Source organism: Scatophagus argus, chromosome 19 (genome assembly GCF_020382885.2).
Source record: "Scatophagus argus isolate fScaArg1 chromosome 19, fScaArg1.pri, whole genome shotgun sequence".
Classification (NCBI taxonomy): domain Eukaryota; kingdom Metazoa; phylum Chordata; class Actinopteri; family Scatophagidae; genus Scatophagus; species Scatophagus argus.
The window spans coordinates 7,002,078-7,021,217 of NC_058511.1; the positions used below are offsets into that span (position 1 = coordinate 7,002,078).

Genomic DNA, 19,140 nt, shown 5'->3' on the forward strand with positions numbered 1-19,140 from the left:
CCCTATTTCCGATTGGATTGCTATATTTAGGAAACCACCCTGTGCTTTATAAAGAGATCGCAGTGGGTGCTCATAAATGATCTGGAGTTGGGAAACGGGAGTGACACACCGGACGCGCCTGTCCACACTCTTAAGTGTATAAAAGCAGTGCGCGTGATTTCATCTGAGTTTTGAATGCTACATTTCGGCGAGACCTGGGTGAAAAGGCAGCAATGGCATACATACGCAAGAAACTTGTCGTGGTGGGAGACGGCGCGTGTGGGAAGACGTGTCTACTGATTCTCTTCAGCAAAGACGAGTTTCCTGAGGTCTATGTCCCGACTGTGTTTGAGACATATGTGGCGGACATAGAAGTGGACAACAAGCAAGTCCAGCTGGCTTTGTGGGACACAGCTGGGCAGGAGGACTACGACCGGCTTCGCCCCCTCTCCTATCCGGACACTAATGTCATTCTTATGTGCTTCTCGGTGGACAGCCCGGACTCGTTGGAAAACATCCCTGAAAAGTGGGTCCCTGAAGTCAAACACTTTTGTCCAGATGTACCCATTATATTAGTGGCCAACAAGAAAGATCTTCGCAACGACGAGAACGTAAAGAACGAATTGTCCAGGCTGAAGCTAGAGCCAGTGAAAACTGAGGAAGGTCGGGCCATGGCCATGCGCATTGGCGCATATGACTATTTGGAGTGTTCTGCCAAAACCAAGGAGGGGATCTGGGAGGTCTTCGAAACTGCAACACGGGCAGCCTTACAAAAAAACAACACGCCATTAGGAAGCTGTCACAGATGCTGTGTTTTGATGTGAGTCGACGCTGTATGGAGAACGCAGGCAGTATGTTTCCACCCCTGGGATCTGTGTCTTAACATGTACGGGCCATGACGACGGTTTGGCTGTACCGTGACTGGAAACAAGTTGTTTTGAGCACACTCGGTAATCATCTGATATCGGTGTGTGTTTTTGTGTGTGAAATGCATTGGTTACAGCATGGTCGTTATGGGTCACATGATCCCAGACAGCTGGAGGGGTAAAAAGGACAAGCAGCCCAAGTTATCCTCCTCTGATGTGAACATGACTCTTCCAAAGGCCTGCTTTCGAGCCAAGATTTCGGTTGCTCACTTTTTTGGGGTTTCAAAGTGTTTGCAAAGGTCACTGCCTCACTGCTAAGGTTAAGCAAAGCAGTACAAAATTGCACTGGTTATTTATGTCCACTTTTTTTTCTTTTGGTTTCTGGTCTTGTAAAATGACGCATCACCTGAAATCGCACATCACCTGAACAATACGGTTATGCACATGAAGTTTGAATAGTGAGTGAGCTATGAGTCAGTGCAGGGATGCCTATGGTGTTAAGTGTAATTTCTTTTCACATTTTATGGTATTTTTGAATAAAGATCCAGCTTAAGTTTTCATTAATGGAACCAGTTTCAGGTTTGTCAGCTGGAAGCACATCCATGTATTAAATGCCTGATAGTTTTTATACAAGAGGCTAAGTAGTATGACACTACACATTGGCAAGTCTTGAAAAGGGCTAACGACATTGTCTGGAGTAAATTTTAAGTTTTCAGGCAGATGTTTTGTGATGGTTACGTATAGAGATACCAGAAACATTTTGTTCTAAGTGTTATGCTTGCTTTTGACTACAGTGAATTCTATTGGGAGGATATTCATGAGAAAGATGTGTTTTGATTGTAGATTGTCAAACAATAATTTTTGGGAAAAAATTACACAGATGCATTGTAACCTGTTAAAAGTGCAACCAGCAAAGGAGGGGCAATGCCTCTTCACAGCTCACCTGAACACACAGTATCTGAACTCTTGAGGTCCAGGTCGAGCTCTCTCTGAGGCTGGCATACCTCACTTGTCTTTATTAAGGTTCTGCTTCATTTACAGTCATGTGAATGATATTTCAAAGAGAAAATTGAGCATGTGAGATGGTTAAGCATGTGAGTTCTTTGCTCAGCGACACATTTTTTTTTTGTTTCGTTTTTGGAAAGTGTCTTGAAAAGAAGAGCGGGGGTTTGTCAGAGCTCCCGTGAGCCAGTAAAACACATCACACACAGATTAAGTCATCTGATGGCCATTAAAAATTTCAAAGGAATTATTGAAATCACAATCTAAGAATTATTTCACAAACTTAACGGGTATCATTTTGACTAAAACACTGCAGAAAACTTAATGGAAAGTACAGATTTTTTTTTCTACAGCTGCAAAAGTCACATTTACAGCAGTCAAACTGAACTGTTGAGATACACAAAAAGAATACACTTAATGTCTTCCATTATGACTGAGAATGTACATCGTATTTATTTGGTCAAAAATACTGTTGGGATTTTGAAATTGGCAGCAGAAAAGCAATGTATTTGAGCTTATTTTTCATACTTGTGTAATAAATTCAGCTCATGTTTGATCTGTCTCCACAGAAGTGTTTTTGTTACTGTCCTCTTACACAATGGTGACAGAGCTCGTTCAAATGACAGCTATGAACATCAGTTACAGAGACTATTGCTACACTGGGGCTCCTGGGTAAAACCCCAGTGGATTCATGGTGCAAGTTATTGTTTCCTGGAGACGAAAAAGCTCTGTTTTACTTTAAACATGTAATTTTTCTGTGTTTAAGTAAGTAACCATAGTAAAGATTAATCAGAGTTTAAAGAGTGTCTTTTATAAACCCAACCAGAGTTACAATGGTGTAAAAGTCACATTCCTCCCTGCCTTCTGTTGCTGGGCTTTTTGCTGACTTACTGGACAGGAATGCATTGTGCTGGACTAGTTAATTTTCCCACACCGGGCCCCCCTCATGTGCCTCTTATTTCCAGTGTTGTTAGGTTATTACTCACCGTTCAGACAGTGCAGTTTTCTTCTTTTTCTTTATTTATAGGAAACAAATAACATAATGGAGAAGAAAAATGCTTAAAATGTGGCAAACATATTTGTTTGTAAGATTTTATCAAATTCTGATCATGTTAATGTACTGACATAATTTCTAGGCTTGAATGGTAGATTGGGAACAATGGAAATTTTGTGAGGAAAAACAATTCAGAATGTAAGGGAACAAGTGGCACTGTTTGGGAAAGTCAATAAAAGAATCAATGTGTGTCACCACCTCTACTTTTCCATCCTTTTGCCTCATTTTCTCACATTAGAGACAAACACCCAATGTGGTATTGCAGTTATCATTAGTTTCAGTTTGATAGCAAACATGTATTTAATGACAATTATATGAACATTGTTGCTATATTTTGTAAGTTACATCATCTGTTGTATTTGTTTTTCCTCTACAATTTGAGTCTGATGATAAGTGATGGAAAGTACATTTATTTAGCTATAGTTTTAAGGCACGTTTACTTATACTTTTACTTTCCATTTTATATTTTATACATAATATTGTACTTTTTATTACACTAAACTTATCTAACAGCTTGTTAGTACTTTTTAAGAGTTCTTTTACTTTACATTTAGCCAGTAATACTTTAGTAATGTTATTACACTATTTAGAAGTTCTGGTAGTGGATTATGTTTATATATTACTATAAATCAGGGATATGAATACACCTTCCACTGCTGTTTATGATTACGCATATGCAATAGCTATTATTGGAAATATGTATTCATGTATTCAAAAGGGTGAATACATTTTGTGAAGCTTTGTACTATTGTTAACTGTCAAAGTGACTATATACTTATCCTCATTGTTTTATGATAAAAGAGCTTATGTGAAAGCTATTTGTGTCCAGCTAAATTAGGATACAAATGACTCATGGGCCTACGGCAGCAGTTTTATTTTATTTTAAAATTAAACCAAATTGTGACGAGTCAGTATGCAATTTTTTAATGAGCAGTTATGTTTTTGTGAGTTTGAGGGAGGCAAAACTGACTTAAACCAAGGTTTAAGTTCAGGAACACACCAATTTATACACCACAATACCACCTTTGCAGCATAATTAATTTGAAGAAAATCTGACTATTGTGTAAAAATCTATCAGCTTTGTTTACAATCTTGTTATTGTAAGCCTGCAAAGTATTTATGTTAAAGAACAAGAAATGCACAAAGATGTATGCAATACAAATGGTCTTTATTGAAGGTCACATATTGTTTTGTTTAAATAATACAAGACACAAAGTGAGCACAGTAGGATCAAAACAAACGGGAGTCTGCTGTGAGATAAAAAAGGATGAACAATTTGAAAAACAGAGACAATAACAAGAGACAAGCATCACGCATACAGACAATGCTTGTTAGCATCCAGCTTTTTATTTTTTGGTAGAATAGTTTTACTGTTGTCTTAAGTGGTTACACAACAGACACAGTCAATACAAACACTATTAGCCATGTCCAGTTAGTTGAATTTGGCAACAAATGGCAAAGGAATGTCAATGTCCATCTGCTTGTCACCTACTCTCACAAATGGTTTGACATTTTTGCTTTTCTCTTTTAGTACCTTAATGACATTGTTGTGGAAAGCATTAAGACGTTTCACGGCTGAGTCAATCCAGGACTGGATGTCATACTGAAGCTGTACACTAGACACATCAGCCAACATGTTGTTAAGTTTAGCTCTTACAGCTTTTAGATATTCCATAACAATTCTGTGGACCTCTTCAACCTGTTTGACAACATCAGCCAGGACATGGGAGTTGATAGCATCATGGTATATATCAGTCACAAAGGTGTAGAACCGCTCTGCATTCTGAGATTTTAGGATTTGGAGAAACTTCTCACTTTGGTCGATGGTAAACTGCATGAATGCAGAGAATTTGTTACGGATATCTTCCATCTGGATATTCCCCAGTTTCCTCACTGTGACAATCATCTGGTCCTGAATTTTCCTTAAAGCTACAGACAAGTCATCAAGAATTTCTCTACCACTGACAACATGGTTAGAGCCAGGAAGGGTGAATTCAATGGCTTTGAAATAATCAAGGACTGTTGAAAACACGGAGGCAAAGTATTCTGGAATCTTTTCAACAGCCTCCTCAGATACTTCTGCAACAAAAGCATTAAATTTCTGGTAGACCTCCAGCCCAGACAGCCTTTGTTCATACCCAGGGATCTGGAACTTAGTCTCCCTCAGGAATTCAACAATGGCGTTAAAAACTATTTCAACTTTCTTTTGGTACTCTTTGAGGATCAGAACAGTTTTATCTGTTACAGTGGTCATAATATTGGAAGGATTTACTGCTGCAAGGTTGTTAAAAGCTCTCCTGAACATCACTTTACCCTCCTCTCTAGCCCATTCAAAAGTACCCTCAAGTCTTCTAGCATGTCTGTAGATGGTGTTATATGTCCTGACAGCAGGATCAGACACCATTTCCATGACAGTGGGCACATGATCCTTCATTTGCAGCATCATCTCATATGGCATCTCCATATTCCAGGTTGTCTGAAGATTCAGCTGCTCAGAGTTCACCACAGACATCTTCACACCCAAGATATCAATGTCTGTTGTTGGCTCAGACTGTGGGAAAATATAAACATTAAACAAAATTTTTACTAAAACTTAAATACACCATTTACACGAAACCACATTCAAAGTAGGCAAATAAGCAGATAAATAAGAAAAGTTATCTTACCGGGTAGCGACCATAGAGTCTTGCTTTCACTTGTGCTGGGCGCTTGGTCTGCATCTGAAGTGCGAGGAGTCCTGCAGATGGAGTGGACATAGAGACAACAAGGCCTTCCTCTGGATTTCCAGTAATCCTCTGGTAGATTTCCATAGTCATGTCAGGCAGATTGATTTTTGCTGAATTGGTGATGGAGGTATCCACATTTTCATAACTTAGGATGATGGTGCTGTCATGGTTTCCCTCTAGCAGTGTTGAGTGTTTTACAGACAGGGCAGAAACCATTTTAAATCCATCAGCCGTGTTCAAGTTGGTGTTACCCTGAATCCTTCCAGTCAGAAACTCAAATTCAGAGGATGAAGAAGCATCAAGTTTGACAATGAAGCTCTCCTGATTGAGGATGCTGGCATCAGTTTTGAGTGTGATCATTGCTGATTTCATGGAGAACTCATAGGTCAGATCACCCATTACGGGGATCTTGATGTTTGTAATTTTGGGCAGAGTGATTTTTGGAAGAGTGAGCTTTCTGAGGGCAGATGGAATGTGCAGAGCAGGCACTGTGATGAGACTGAAGTCAGGCAGGGGAATGGTGAATGTGGACACCTCAATATTCATCACTGGAACGTGGTAGGCAGGAACTGTGATGGTTTTGGGCAGGTCAATGCTATATTTTTCATACTCTGCCTTTGCTTTGTCATAAGATGAAGCCAGCATGGCAGCAGCCTTATCCTTGCCAATGAGCACTTTCTTGTGCAGAGTCTTGAAATTGGTATTAATGACACTGATTAGTGGATCCATGTTAATGTCAATGGTCATCATCTCAGGGTTCTTCATGTACTTCACTTTGGAGCTCATGTCAAATGTCTGCTGAGTTGTGGTCAGGAGATAGCTCAGGCCAGCGTCTTCCCACAATGAGTAGTCTTCTATACTTTGCGTCTTGATACCAACAAATGGCAAAGTTATTTCAGGAATGGTGATGCGCTCTTTCAGTACCTCCAGATTTGCTTCTCCATTAATTTGGGAAAATATGTTAATTTCGCTGTCACCATTATCTATTGTAAAGTAATGGGAGTATTTGTATTGGTTGAATCTAGCCAGACCTGTCCAGCTAGCTTGCTGAGCTTCAGACTTCAGGGAAAAGAAGATGTCATTCTGGAGATCCATCTTTCCAGACAAACTGAACGGAAAGGCAATCTTGGCATTCCCCTTGTTTTTGGTGTCAAACACAAGGTCTCTAGGTGTGACTGAAGCAACCACAGAGCTTGAGAGAGTTCCTTCAACCTTCCCAACTAGCTCTGCATTGTGAGAGGCAGAGAAATCAATTTTCAGGTCTTCAGCCTTAGCCTGGAGCTTGACCTCTGCTATGCTACCCCTCATGATAGGGGTTTCTGTCTCAACCTTGGCTTCAAATATTATGTGGCGGAAAATGCAAATATCTGCAACCACATTTTGGTTCATTTTGAAGTCTCTGCTGCCTGTTGCTCCAGTGAAAGTCACTTTGGCTGTGTGGAGATCCATCACCACCTCCATGTCACTCTTGTGGTTTGCCTCATCTGAAAGGTCCTGGAAAGCATATTTTCCTTTAGCCAGATTGTCAATAGTGAGACTTGCTGTGCCATCCACAACCTTAAAAATGGTCTTTTGTTTCAGGGATGTTTCACTGAAGATTTCGAGGGGTGGCATGTTAAGATTGTGTTTGTAGCCAGTCTCCACAGTGGAGGAAATTCCATTTTCAGTGGCAAAGAGTGCACTACTAACAAGCTCTGCAACATAGAGCTCAGTATTTACATTTGCAGTCGTTTCAGTAGAAGCTTGAGCTGACAGGCCATAGAGAGTCATTGTTCCCTTGTGGTCAAATGTAAAACATGACTGGTCAACTTTGATGTTCTCAGAAATGGACATGGGACTCATCTTGGGTGCAACAAAATGAGCACTGGCATCCACAGTAAAATCAAGGATCCTCAAAGTAGATGTAGCCTGTGAGTTGAGGTTCATTTTGAACTCTGGCGTGATTGATGTACTTGTGGTGTTCTCCAGATCAGCAGTGGTCCTGAGGTTGTAATGAGGTGAGATAATTCTGAACTCTCCATAGAGTTTTCCAAAACAGGGAACCTTGCTGATGTCTGCCATTTTCTCTTTCAATTCCATTGTGAATGTGTCATAGTCAAAAGATTTGATTTTCTGGATCATTCTCATAAAATAGTCGCTCATGTCATCAATTAGCTGTTTGAAGTCAAAGGAATACAGTTCATTCACAAACTCCTGGATGGGTACCATAACTCTTCTGAGCAAAGGCTGGATGTCAGTTGTCCTGAGAGCAGCAAATGCAGACTGAATCCTTTCCCTCACATGATACTGCTTCATGATTTTAACAATTTCATCCATAATGGCTCCAATCATCTTCTCAACCTCATAGCTGGAGAGAATCTCCTCTGCTTTGGCATAAATTACGCTGAACTTGCTGTCAATGTTATGCTTCTTGATCCAAGCCATGACAGCCTCCTTTACTGATTTCAGCATTTTCACGACTTTGTCAGTTGGGAACTTTGCGGTCAGGTTGGTCACATAGTTTTCCATTGAATTAATGAACTTTCTCAGGTCTTGGACAAAAAGATTGAAATCAAAATTATCAACGATCTCCTTTAGTTCTGACACTTTGTTCTGAAACTTGGCACTGACCTCATACTTAGTGTTGATATCTTTCAACATCTCAATACTGTGATCCATCAGCCTCATCACTGTGGTCTTTACATTTTCAATAACTGCAGGCAGGTGCTCAATGAATGGGATCTGAATGAAGTGGCTATCACTGTTCTTGTCATATTTCACAAATCCAGAGATTGCATATTTTTCATTGGCTTCACTGAAGAGTGGGGCTGTGGCAGCACCCGACATCTCAATGCCTATTCTGTCTGCATTGTTATAGGCATTCATTTCCTGATCAAAAGTATGTTCGTTTACCTTGGATGTCATCTTCAGTGTGACACTTTGTTCTTGGAGGCTCAGCATGCTGCTGAACTTGTTGCCCATACTGGTCTTGATAGTGGGTCTGCCTTCCAGTTCATGGGTGGTTGAGGCTCTGTACTCAAATGAATGGGTGAATTGCCGGGGTTCTGCTTTCAGGAGGAATTTGCTGTATAGTTCACCGCTCTGCTGTCCATACAGATACACGGCACCATCTGAGTTGAAAATGGCATCAATGTTCAGAGTGAAGGGTGCAGCAACAGTTTTGACCGTGCTGTCCAGACGAAGATATGGGGAGTTAATGTTGGCTGCATTGTTAAGCTTCATGTTCAGACCAGCAACCTCCATGTCAGTGGTATGCATCATGTGTGTTCCCAGGAGTTTGCCATTGGTATTGTACTTTGCAGACAAGACCATGTCAACAAACTTGACTTCATAAGTGTGCTTGAGCTCTTCCTCTGAGAAGACTCCCATCATTGTTCCAGTCAACTCCATGTTGTAAGGCTGTACCTTGAACTGGGCATCATTCACAAAGTTGACCTCCATGATCTTCAGGTCATTCTTCACAATGACTGAGGCAGTAAAACGTTCCATGTTAATGCTGATGTCATGCTTGTAAGAGTTACGCTCGTCAAGGACATTCTCAGTCTTGGATTGGACTGCAAAAGATCTCATTGTAAGGGACAGTGAGTTGGTGTTGTCGGTCCTCATTTCATTGAAAGATCCCACGATACTGTTGGAAAGAATCAAGCCATCTTCATTCAATTTCATGTTCATTCTGTTCCTGGTGTTGATGTCAAAGAAGTTGCCCTTAAATATGCCATTGAGAGACACTTCTGTGGTTGCCATCTTTCCCTCAACACTGAGCTCAGCTTTGTTCTCTTTAAGGGCTCCCTTGGTGGTGAGAGATACGGTAGCACCAGAGGTATCAAGTCCAGCGTGGAAAACATTCTCAAAGGTCACTGGACTATGCTGAGCAGTTGTTGTACAGCTAGTGGTCAGGCCATTCATGTTCAGGGCCAAAGTTGCCTTGTGAGAGGCTAGGCTTGAAAAGATGTTCAAGGAGGCATCAGCATTGATTTCCAAGCCAGAGGGGTTCATGGAACCAGTGAGCAAAGAATAGGCACGGTTCTCTGTGTCATCAGCTTGATTCTCTATCCTGAGGCTGGCCTGTCCTTCAGAGGCAGAGAAGTCTATCTGGCTACGAAGCATTCGCTCATCAGCCTTGGTCACAGAGTCAGACTGGATGGTAATCTTGACATCCTTGTATTTCAGGCTCATTTTGGTGGTATGCTTGATGGGGTCACTGTTCATGTTGGTGTTTGACTCAATCATAAGCTCCTCATTTGCATATGATGCCTTGATCTTGTTTGAGACCTTCAGGATTTCAGAATTCACCCTCAGTGTGCTCTCCATTCTTGCTTCTTTCTTTGCTGGCTCAACAGAGAATGTGTGGAGATAGGTGGTGGTAGCAGCCATGGGTCCAACAGACACACTTCCGTCTGTGTTGATATCTCCGGAGAGCATGTTTGAGTCTAGGACAACCTGGGTAGTGACAGTCAGAGATGTCTCCAAACCCAGAGAAGAAGTGGCATACACATTATATTTTCCTGTTGACATTACATTATCCGTGACTGCAATTGTTTCCTGCACATTAAAACCTGTGGTCATGAGCATGTGTTTCATGGAACCATCAATGCTGTATTGCATAGTTTTCTCTGCTGTGTCTGTGATTTTTGTAGCGCCTTTAAAAGAGACAGAACAGTAAAATATTAATTAGTATCACCTTTTGTGTTATTTCTCTTGAGTTAAACGATAAATATGTGATTTTTATAACTAAAGAAAATGAAAAGATTAAATTACCTTTAGTTGAGAAGGAGAGAAGCTCAATTGGACTCTCAGCCAGGATGCTGAACATGGCCATATAGCTAGGAGAATCTACAGTATTGTTACCAGCAGATGCTGTTGCCTCCCACTTATAATAATTGCTGTTGACCTTGGCAGACATTTCCATCATTCCCATCAGAGGAAGGGTGAGATCATATTCGGAGGGGATGGTAAAAGTGGGAATTTGGATCTCCTTTGAGGCAAACTCCATGCCCAGCTGAGGCATGGATATGCGTGGGGAGGCAACCACTGGAGGTATCCTTAGTTCCTGAGATGACTTGCCACCAAGAGGCAGAGGAATACTGATGGTGAAACGGTCCTGATTGAACTGGTATCTGAATGTGCTCTCACTGGTAAAAGGATGAAAAGAGAGAGAACATTTGTTAAAACTGAAACAGACACATAAATGGTGAATAAAAGTTGTTTTACTTTATCTGGGTAAAGCTGCAAATTTCTTGTCATCCATCCAAAAAACAATGATTACTCTTACATATGGTGTTTACTTACAGGTTCATGAATAGATTTTCAGGCATGGAAGGCATTTCAACAGTTGCCATTTTGTTCTTCAGTGTCTCAACATAGGGAACATCCTTTGTGATCTTGTTCATCCACATATTGCTGGCCTGTTGGGGAAAAAAAACACCACATTTCTCATACTTTAGTCTGAAAGAACAACATATCAGAAGCTGCTGAACTTGTTAGTATTATATTATCTTTACCTCAGCTGCCTTGTTGAAGATATGACGCAGTTTCATGTCAGTCTTGACAACCTGCTGGTCCATGGCATCCTCTACAAACTGCCTAAGCCAGGCCTGGAGAGCTTCGGTGTAAGGCACCAGGATCTTAGTACTGGCATTCATGTTGGACATCAGCTGAACCTCAGCCTGGTCTTCACCTGATATACAAAGCCGGGCATTTGGCATTTAGCATTTAGCATTTTACTTTTACATTTGAGACCATATTTGTACAAATGTCTGAAAAAAAAATTCTAAAGTCTGTTTTCACAAACAGACATACCATATTTGAATGTGACTGCCTGAATGGAGGAGGTCTCTGGGAGCTTGACATCGCTTTTAATCTCCATGGTGAGTCCTTCAGCTTTGTTCATGGTAGCAGTAAGGCTGGCATCGGTCTTGAGTGAAGGGACTAATAGCTGAACCTGCAGCATGCCATCAGTCATTGCCTGAAGCCTGTGATTGATACAACAATAAGTCAGTGCTTGTATATCAGAAAAGCATAAAGACTGTTACATGTGTGAATTAGTAGCTTTAGTAGCTTTCAGTAAGATATTATTTATTGGCATTGTTTGTAAACACAGTCTGTGGCTGTGCTGACTCACTTGGCACGGCCAGTCAGAGAGAGCTGGGGTACATTCTTGTTGGTGATCTCTAAGGAAATGGATTTTCCTTTGGTGTTGCTGTCAGTCATGCCAACCTTAATGCCGGTTTCAACATCAAAGTCAGGTATCTCAATTTGGGTGGTGAAGACATTCCTGTTCCTGTTGTATTTCATGGTTGCTGTAGCTTCAGCAGGCTGAGCACCTGGAGCCACGAAGTTAGAAAGATATAATGTAATTATTAGTATGCTGTAAATATCGATGTATGCAACCCTTTAAACTGAAAAAGGAGGTTATGAGACATGGAAAAACTTTGTTTTTTATAAATAAGATGCTCATACCCTCAGCTCTTAGGGCCAACTTCAAAGAATCAACCTTCTGGCGACCATCCTTTCCTTCGCTGAGAAGCTTGTAGGCAATGGTAGCTGAGTACTCAGAGACCTCTTCAGAAGGCTCGATGTCCACAGAAAACCTAGGATGAAAAGAACAAAGAGTAAGTCACTGATGATATTGCACTATGCAATCAGCGATAGCAAAATTGGCAAATTAATCACAGATTCTTCAAAAAACAACCTACTTAGTCTCTCCATTCAGGGGGAAGTAGGGAGCAGCAGTCTCGTCACCAGTGTCAGGAAGAATTGTTCTGGTGCAGTATTTGACTCCAGAGAAGAGAGGTCTGCAGTTCACTTCACCCTGTCTGTGTGGGATCTCTACAGCCTGACCAGCACCCACAACCAGCACTTTATTGCTATTTCAAAGAAAAAAAGGAAAAAAAACCCCACAGAATCAGTTTCTGTCTTTTAATAACTTTGTTGAGCAACGCAGTAATAACGATAATATGGCACTATGTGTTGAAACACTGTATCACTAACCTAAAACAATCGAAAATCTACTGTCATCTACTGTTAAAATATTTTTGTTTTGTTTTGTTTTGTTTTTTGAGAAATATAATACATGAATGCATTTTGTGTTATTTGTTACCCGATACTGAAGAGTCTCGTGGTGCCCTGTGGGGCAGGGATGGAAAGCTTGACCTGGCTGTCCTCCATGGTGATCTTGGCATTGATTGCACTCTCATGGTACATGTTGGTGTGCATCTCGACCATGGACGCAACAAATTCAGGGACATGGACTCCCATCTGTGTCACAAACTCAACTCCAACAGAGGGCATGAACAGCAGTTCCTTCTGTGAACAAAATACATATCACATAAAATTCAATTGGTTGCATTCAAAAATATAAATACAAATCACGATATAAATTGACACTGGCATCATCACACAGCCACTGTTACAATGTCGAACTACAAAAACTATTATACTACCACTATTTATATTGGTTATTATTATTATTATCATTATTAAAGAACAACAACCTAATAATAAAACTATAACTGACTTTTTCTGATAGAGTACTGATGATAGGTTGAGGAAATATATACCATTTTTGGAACCATGCGAAGACCTCCCTTTGCACCAGGGGTAAAGATGCCAGACAAAGCAAATTTCAGAGGCAAGCCAGATGCTGTTGGCATGATGAATTTGTTGTCCATGAAGATGTAATGAGCAAAGATCTCATTCTTAGTGCTGGACATCAGGTTAGCCACAACCTGATAGAAAGAATCAACAGTCACTTTGAATTCTCTTGTGTTGTGGTAAAAAAAAAAAAAAAAAAACAGGAAAAAAAGAATAGTAATTTGTGGGACAAGCATTATATTAAATTTAAACAGGAGTGCTGAACAATACCTTGGAAGGAATGATCCTCATGAAAATATCTGCATACATCAATGCGTTGTCAGCAATGGACCTCAGTTCGCTGCCCTTGATGTAGCCAAGCTCAGCTCCCATGATCCTCAGGTAGGCCATGGCTTCTGGGGACTCCTGACTCTGCAGATCTTTAACCAGCTTGTTGAAGTTGCGAACGACTTCTCTCACAAGATTTTCGGGAACCTTAGGAAAAAGTTGCATTAGTTGTGTTGGTGTCAGAGGAAATGATACTATGAGTGTTTAACAGTATTAATGAAACACAAGATATACCTTCCGTCCTTCTGATTCTGGTGCAGCAAACCACATATTCAGTTCTGGTATCTTGTCCATAGTCCAGTACAGAGCTTTGGACAAAGTGTCAGGGAAAAACCCGTTCTTTCCAAACAAGGCATCAATTGTTGGCTCAAAGCCCTTTCCTTGCATGCCGACCTATTGGAAAAATGAAAGCGATGCAAAAACAGTTTTGGATTAGTATGTCAAAGTCTAAATCTGGGCCAACGAAATCTCTTACTAATGCTATTTAAAAATCAGTGACAGGTGGGATACTGTGGCAAATTTCTTGTAAATATAAAACCATAATTTGAATTAGTGGTGCAATATATCAATTTTACATACCTCCCAAATATCCATGTTGAAACCAAAAGCTTTCAGGGTAGTTTCCAGCAAGACCTCCCTTGGCAACTGGCTACTGGGATCAAAAATGATGTTGCCCTGAACACTGGCCTGCATGTTGTTGTGTGCTACGCCCAGCTTGTAGTTGCGAGACTTTGTGGTGTAGTCATTGTGTGTGGCGATATCAGTGTCTTGCAGGACATCCATGATCTTCTCACGTAGCCTGGGGTAATAATGAAACAATAAGCTGCATAGAAGTAGCTGGATTGTCAAATCAGTGCAGTATTTCCATGAAATAAAGCGTGATTTAAAGCATTAAAGTGCTCCATTCTTACCTCTGTGTCTCTGAATCAGTGGAAGAAATGATATTGTAGATGTGGGAGGTCACAAAGGACTTGATCTGTGTGTTCTGCTCCTGTCTAAGCAGCTTCTTCACAATCTCAATGTCACTGTCCTGCGGATTTTTCATCAGCATCAGGTAAGCTGCCAGGCGTTTCTGCACAGCACCCTTGGGGTACTGGCTAACCCTCTGAAGGTTAGAGCGAACCTGTATAGAAAAAAAACAGTAACTTGTTAACGAGTGAGGGAAGCTGTAGTATTTTGGGAAAGTCTATTCTATACAGCTAGTAAATTTGGATACTGTTCATGTGGGCATGGTTGTGTGTGTGTGTGTGAGTGTGTGTATGTGGGAGGGGTGGGTGGGGGGTGTTGGGGTCTGTTACCTCATCTGTCACTGACATGCGTCTGAAAGCCTGAATGGCTGCCATCTGCACAGACAGTGTGGTTGCAGGCTGTCTCATGCACTTTAGTAGGGTGGTCTTTATAGCAGGGTTAGCAGCCTCCATTGCATCTCCCATGTTACCAATAACCTGGATGGAATAGCATGGACAATAAGTAAGACCGTGGAACTGGAAGTTGCCACAAAAAAATGTACATTTATAATGTCACATCTGGTCACCTACCCTCAAGATCAGGAAGGTCTGATCTTTGTCCCCAGAGCAATCTGCACCCAGGAGAGAAGCCATGAACTCTGAGACAGCAGTGATCTCTGGGGTAACGCCCTCAGCCTGGTACAGTCTGGTAACAAAATTAGTATTTAGTGATGCACAACATACTCCAACTCCTCCTATTACACTCCTGAGCAAGATGTTCATCGGATTTAAATAAACATGATTTTTAGGTTTACTTACTTCCGGACTATGTTACTCAGAGCATACATGATGGGTTTGCTCTGCTTGTACTCAGCCATTGCCAGCATGTCTTTTGCCATGAGGCGGGAGGGGTTAGCCAGCAGTCCCATGGCATAGACAGTAGCATCAACCTCAAGAGCACCATCGGTAAAGGTCCTGAGATCCTTCAGCATGGCACTGGTGCACTCTGGGGTTCCGCACTGAATCAGAGCTTGCCAGGACAGAGGTGTGGACAACTCCATCATCTCAGCAACTGCAGATTCCAGGACCTCAATCTTCAGGCCACGCAGCTCAGACACCAGCTTGTGGAAGAGGCTAGCCCGCTCCTCGCGGTCTTCATGTGACAGAGTGCTCAGCTGCTTCAGTGTGGCGATGACAGCATCCTTGGTTTGCACTGGGGACTTGTCGTCAACAACATCCATGGACAAGTACTTGAAGCTGTCCTCATCTGCACAGAATTTTGTCACAAACAGTAAGTAAATGCAGTGAAGTCTGACACATTTGACATACTGAGCATATTTTAATATTTACAAGCTAAGCTTAAGAGATGAAGTACTCACTGCGATCAAAGATTCTGTCATTGATCTTAGCAGTTTCCCTCAGGGTCACAGTCTGCTTCACCAATGTAGAGATCCCATATTCATTCCTATTTGCAAAGACAATGTGAGTAAGAAATACTTACTCTTGGTACACTTAGAAAGATGGACCATTTAGGAGAACACAGTGTGCAAAATTCTGAAATGTTACAAATCAGTTATCAGTTATAAATATTATTTAGTGGATGCTTTGTTGTTTTAAAACTTACTGGTGGGAGAGGGGCAGAAAGATGTGTTTCTCTGCGCATACTCCACTGGTCATGTGCTTCTTCTGGTTGTCAAACTTATAATTGCAAGTCTGGGTGCTGCTAATCATCTTGGACAGAGGGTAGTTCTGATGGTAGAAAGACATCAATGTTTTGTTTGAATATGAGGAAGAGCAAACTGCAGGAAAAACAGCATATTTGATGTTTTTTCTGTTTTCTGTAAGGAAATCTATCAGTTGATTCATACCTTGAAATGATATGATTCTAGTAAGAGGGTTTTTAAGACTTTGAGTTTCCAAATCCAACATACAATCTAATAAATCTTGCCTTTAGTTTGTTATGGTGACAGTGTAAGGTTGTTGCTTAATCTCCTACCATGCCAGTGATGAGGGCTAATGGACTGGTGTCCTGCCTGTGGGCAAAGAATGAGTCGCATTTGGAAAGATCCCTGTTGACAGTCACATCAGTGGCAATGTCCTGTCTGGTGTTGACGGTGAAGTCGGTGGGGCAAACTCCATGCACGGTGGGCTGAAAGTGATGGCATCATCATCATCAAAGTTGCAAGAGATGCAGTGGTAAACATGATTTTTGTACTTTAGCAATTTCCCAGAATCTGATTATCAAGTGATCTGAAAGATTGCGCCCCGTTATGAGAGCAGGTGATGCTTTATAGAAAGATAAACTTATCTAAGACTTTGACCTGTGAGAACATGATGTTACAGCAGTGTATTTATCACCTCTGACTGGGGCAGCTTATCTCCTCATTGCGCAAGTTGTTTATCACAAATAGAATAAAGCTCTGCTGCTAGACTCTGGCCTGAATTGATCGGTGACCTCTCTAAATACTGATGAAACGAAAATAATACCAAAAAAACAGTCAGGAGAGCTACCATTTTTTTGTTGTTTTCCTCTTCCATTACTGGCACAAGGAGGGCAGAGACAATTCCCCTCTTGATGTTCAGGATGTTGACAGGCTCATCATCCTCAGGGTAGAGTTTGACAGAAGTCTGTTCTTCAACTGCGACCTTCAACAGGTTCCTGGTGATGTGGACATGACATTATTTACAACCTGCCATTTAGCCCATCCTTGTCAGTTATGTCCTGAACTTCAGCCACTTTTCTGATCATGCTGCCTTTAGTTTAAGTACTCAAGAATACAGATAAATACAAAATCTTTGCTGGAAACCAAACAAGGTGACTTACTTGGCCATGGCAGCTTTGAAAGCATGAGCTCCAGCAGCAGGAGAATACTCTGGGTTCCCGTATTCATCCACACTAGAAATCTCGGTCAAAGAGCAATCTGTTGTGCGGATAATGAAGCTACAGGTCTGGGGTACATCAACCTCAACCTGTGCAGCAGATAAATATTTTTTAGCGCTACTGTTTACTAGTTAGGGTCACAAAACTCTTGTATTTGCAGTAGCATTTGGGGCTATGAAACATACTCTGCAGGAGACTTTAGGGCCACTCTTTTGGTTAGTTGCTCCGTTCACGCCGTTAAAGGTCTCAGCTTCATAGTCGTACACAAACCGCCTGAAGTTCTTGAATCTTTTGGCCACTAAAAAGTATTTGAAACAAGATCTTATGTACACATATATGACTGACACTTTTTACAGAATGCCTTTTGATACTTAAAATGGAGTATTTAATACTTTACTGAAAGGTAAAACTCAGCAGGGATTCACGGTTGGAAAACACTTATTTTTGCATATTTATCAAATTAAATCACATCTTAAAACAGTAATTTATAAATCAATGTTAAGATTAAAAAAAGCAACTCACGAAAGCAAGTGGAAGATTGTTCCATAGCATTTCCAACATCTTGCTCTGTAAAGAATGAGAGAAGTTGTTTGTTTGGTAGTTTGTTTGACATTTTAAAGCCACAAGTTGCTCCAAAACATAACTGAAAGCATTTAAATAATTATAACTAATAATAAGCAATAACAATTAATGAAATTGTTAAATCACACACACTCTGCATTTATGCAAGTATTTACACCATTATCCATTAACCGTAAGCATTTAATCTTTATTTCTAGCTCAAAAATACTGCATTGTCAGTCATGAATAACAACTGATGTGTACACTAATCCAACTAGCATAATAAATATATACTTACTTTACTTTATCAAAAATAGTGTATACTTTAGTTCCAAGCATGCATATAAAATAACAATTTCTAAGGTTTTGTAAACAAGAAATAAACTTTACAGCCTTAGATTGCATTAGCTTCCACATAAGAAAACAGTACTTACGGGCTAGTGTGTATGTGCCCAGCAGCAGCAAAAGGCAGAGCTTGGTACCCCCCATGATGGGCTTTGTAAAGCTCCTTGAAGCCTTAAAATCAGGAGAGTCCTCCTCTTTCCGTGAAGACTAATTCTTGTGCTTTGTTCCACTGGCTTTTATAGAGCTAATCTTACTGTATGTGATTACCAGGACGTGCAAATGTGTTGCCCTGGTTTCAAAGTCTGAGCAGTCCTTGTGGCAGGCCAAAGGTTGTATATGGTTTCACAAACTAGGACGTGTCTGTCAGCACTGGGTGGGGGGTGTGATTATGTTAAATTACCTCTTCAGCTCTTGTTTTATCATCTTGAGGTTATTTTCCTGAGACATGACGTTAACCCTGATGTCATTTTTAATGGAGAAAAAAAGTTATGAACCTTTATTTTTAAGATAAATCACATATTTTTTTTAAAAAAAAACATTTGTAATCAGATCAGTATCATATAACAGCTCATATATCCTGAATCATTAATTTTGATTGCTTGTTTGTACTGTTTAAAGGGCAAATGAACTAATTTTGTGGTATGAGCAAAGTTTGGGGATGTATTTTACTTTTTAAAGTCTTTGTGTGTTTAGTTCTTTGTGTCATTTTATTTTTCACTCTAAATGTTTGAAAAGTAAGTCAAGGCAAGTCAAGGTCGAGGTTAGATGATGATTTCATGTCAAAAGACATGAATTAAACAATTCAAATGGAAGTAAATACTCCGCAGTTTGTTTCTTAAGACAAAGACTATGCTATGGT

The 19,140-nt window shown here is 40.6% G+C and overlaps 2 protein-coding genes across 2 annotated transcripts; one reads left to right on the forward strand and one right to left on the reverse strand.

The window, feature by feature from the left end:
* The first annotated feature begins 54 nt into the window (after window positions 1-54).
* LOC124050392 (rho-related GTP-binding protein RhoB-like) lies at window positions 55-4,191 on the forward strand. The gene has a single exon (XM_046372879.1). It carries the CDS (start codon window positions 213-215, stop codon window positions 801-803), a length of 591 nt encoding a protein of 196 aa, XP_046228835.1. The 5' UTR covers window positions 55-212; the 3' UTR covers window positions 804-4,191.
* A 37-nt stretch (window positions 4,192-4,228) lies between these two features.
* Window positions 4,229-18,584, reverse strand: LOC124050389 (apolipoprotein B-100-like). Its single transcript, XM_046372867.1, has 26 exons — window positions 18,371-18,584; window positions 17,898-17,942; window positions 17,561-17,673; window positions 17,319-17,464; window positions 17,006-17,153; window positions 16,491-16,643; window positions 16,119-16,243; window positions 15,874-15,959; window positions 15,314-15,761; window positions 15,086-15,200; window positions 14,846-14,992; window positions 14,459-14,670; window positions 14,127-14,346; window positions 13,782-13,940; window positions 13,491-13,694; window positions 13,187-13,354; window positions 12,727-12,932; window positions 12,323-12,493; window positions 12,087-12,217; window positions 11,749-11,950; window positions 11,427-11,599; window positions 11,129-11,304; window positions 10,917-11,032; window positions 10,386-10,759; window positions 5,568-10,267; window positions 4,229-5,452 (listed from the first exon to the last, which is right to left on the reverse strand). Exons 1-26 carry the CDS (start codon window positions 18,423-18,425, stop codon window positions 4,334-4,336), a joined length of 9,912 nt encoding a protein of 3,303 aa, XP_046228823.1. The 5' UTR covers window positions 18,426-18,584; the 3' UTR covers window positions 4,229-4,333.
* Between the last annotated feature and the right edge of the window lie 556 nt (window positions 18,585-19,140).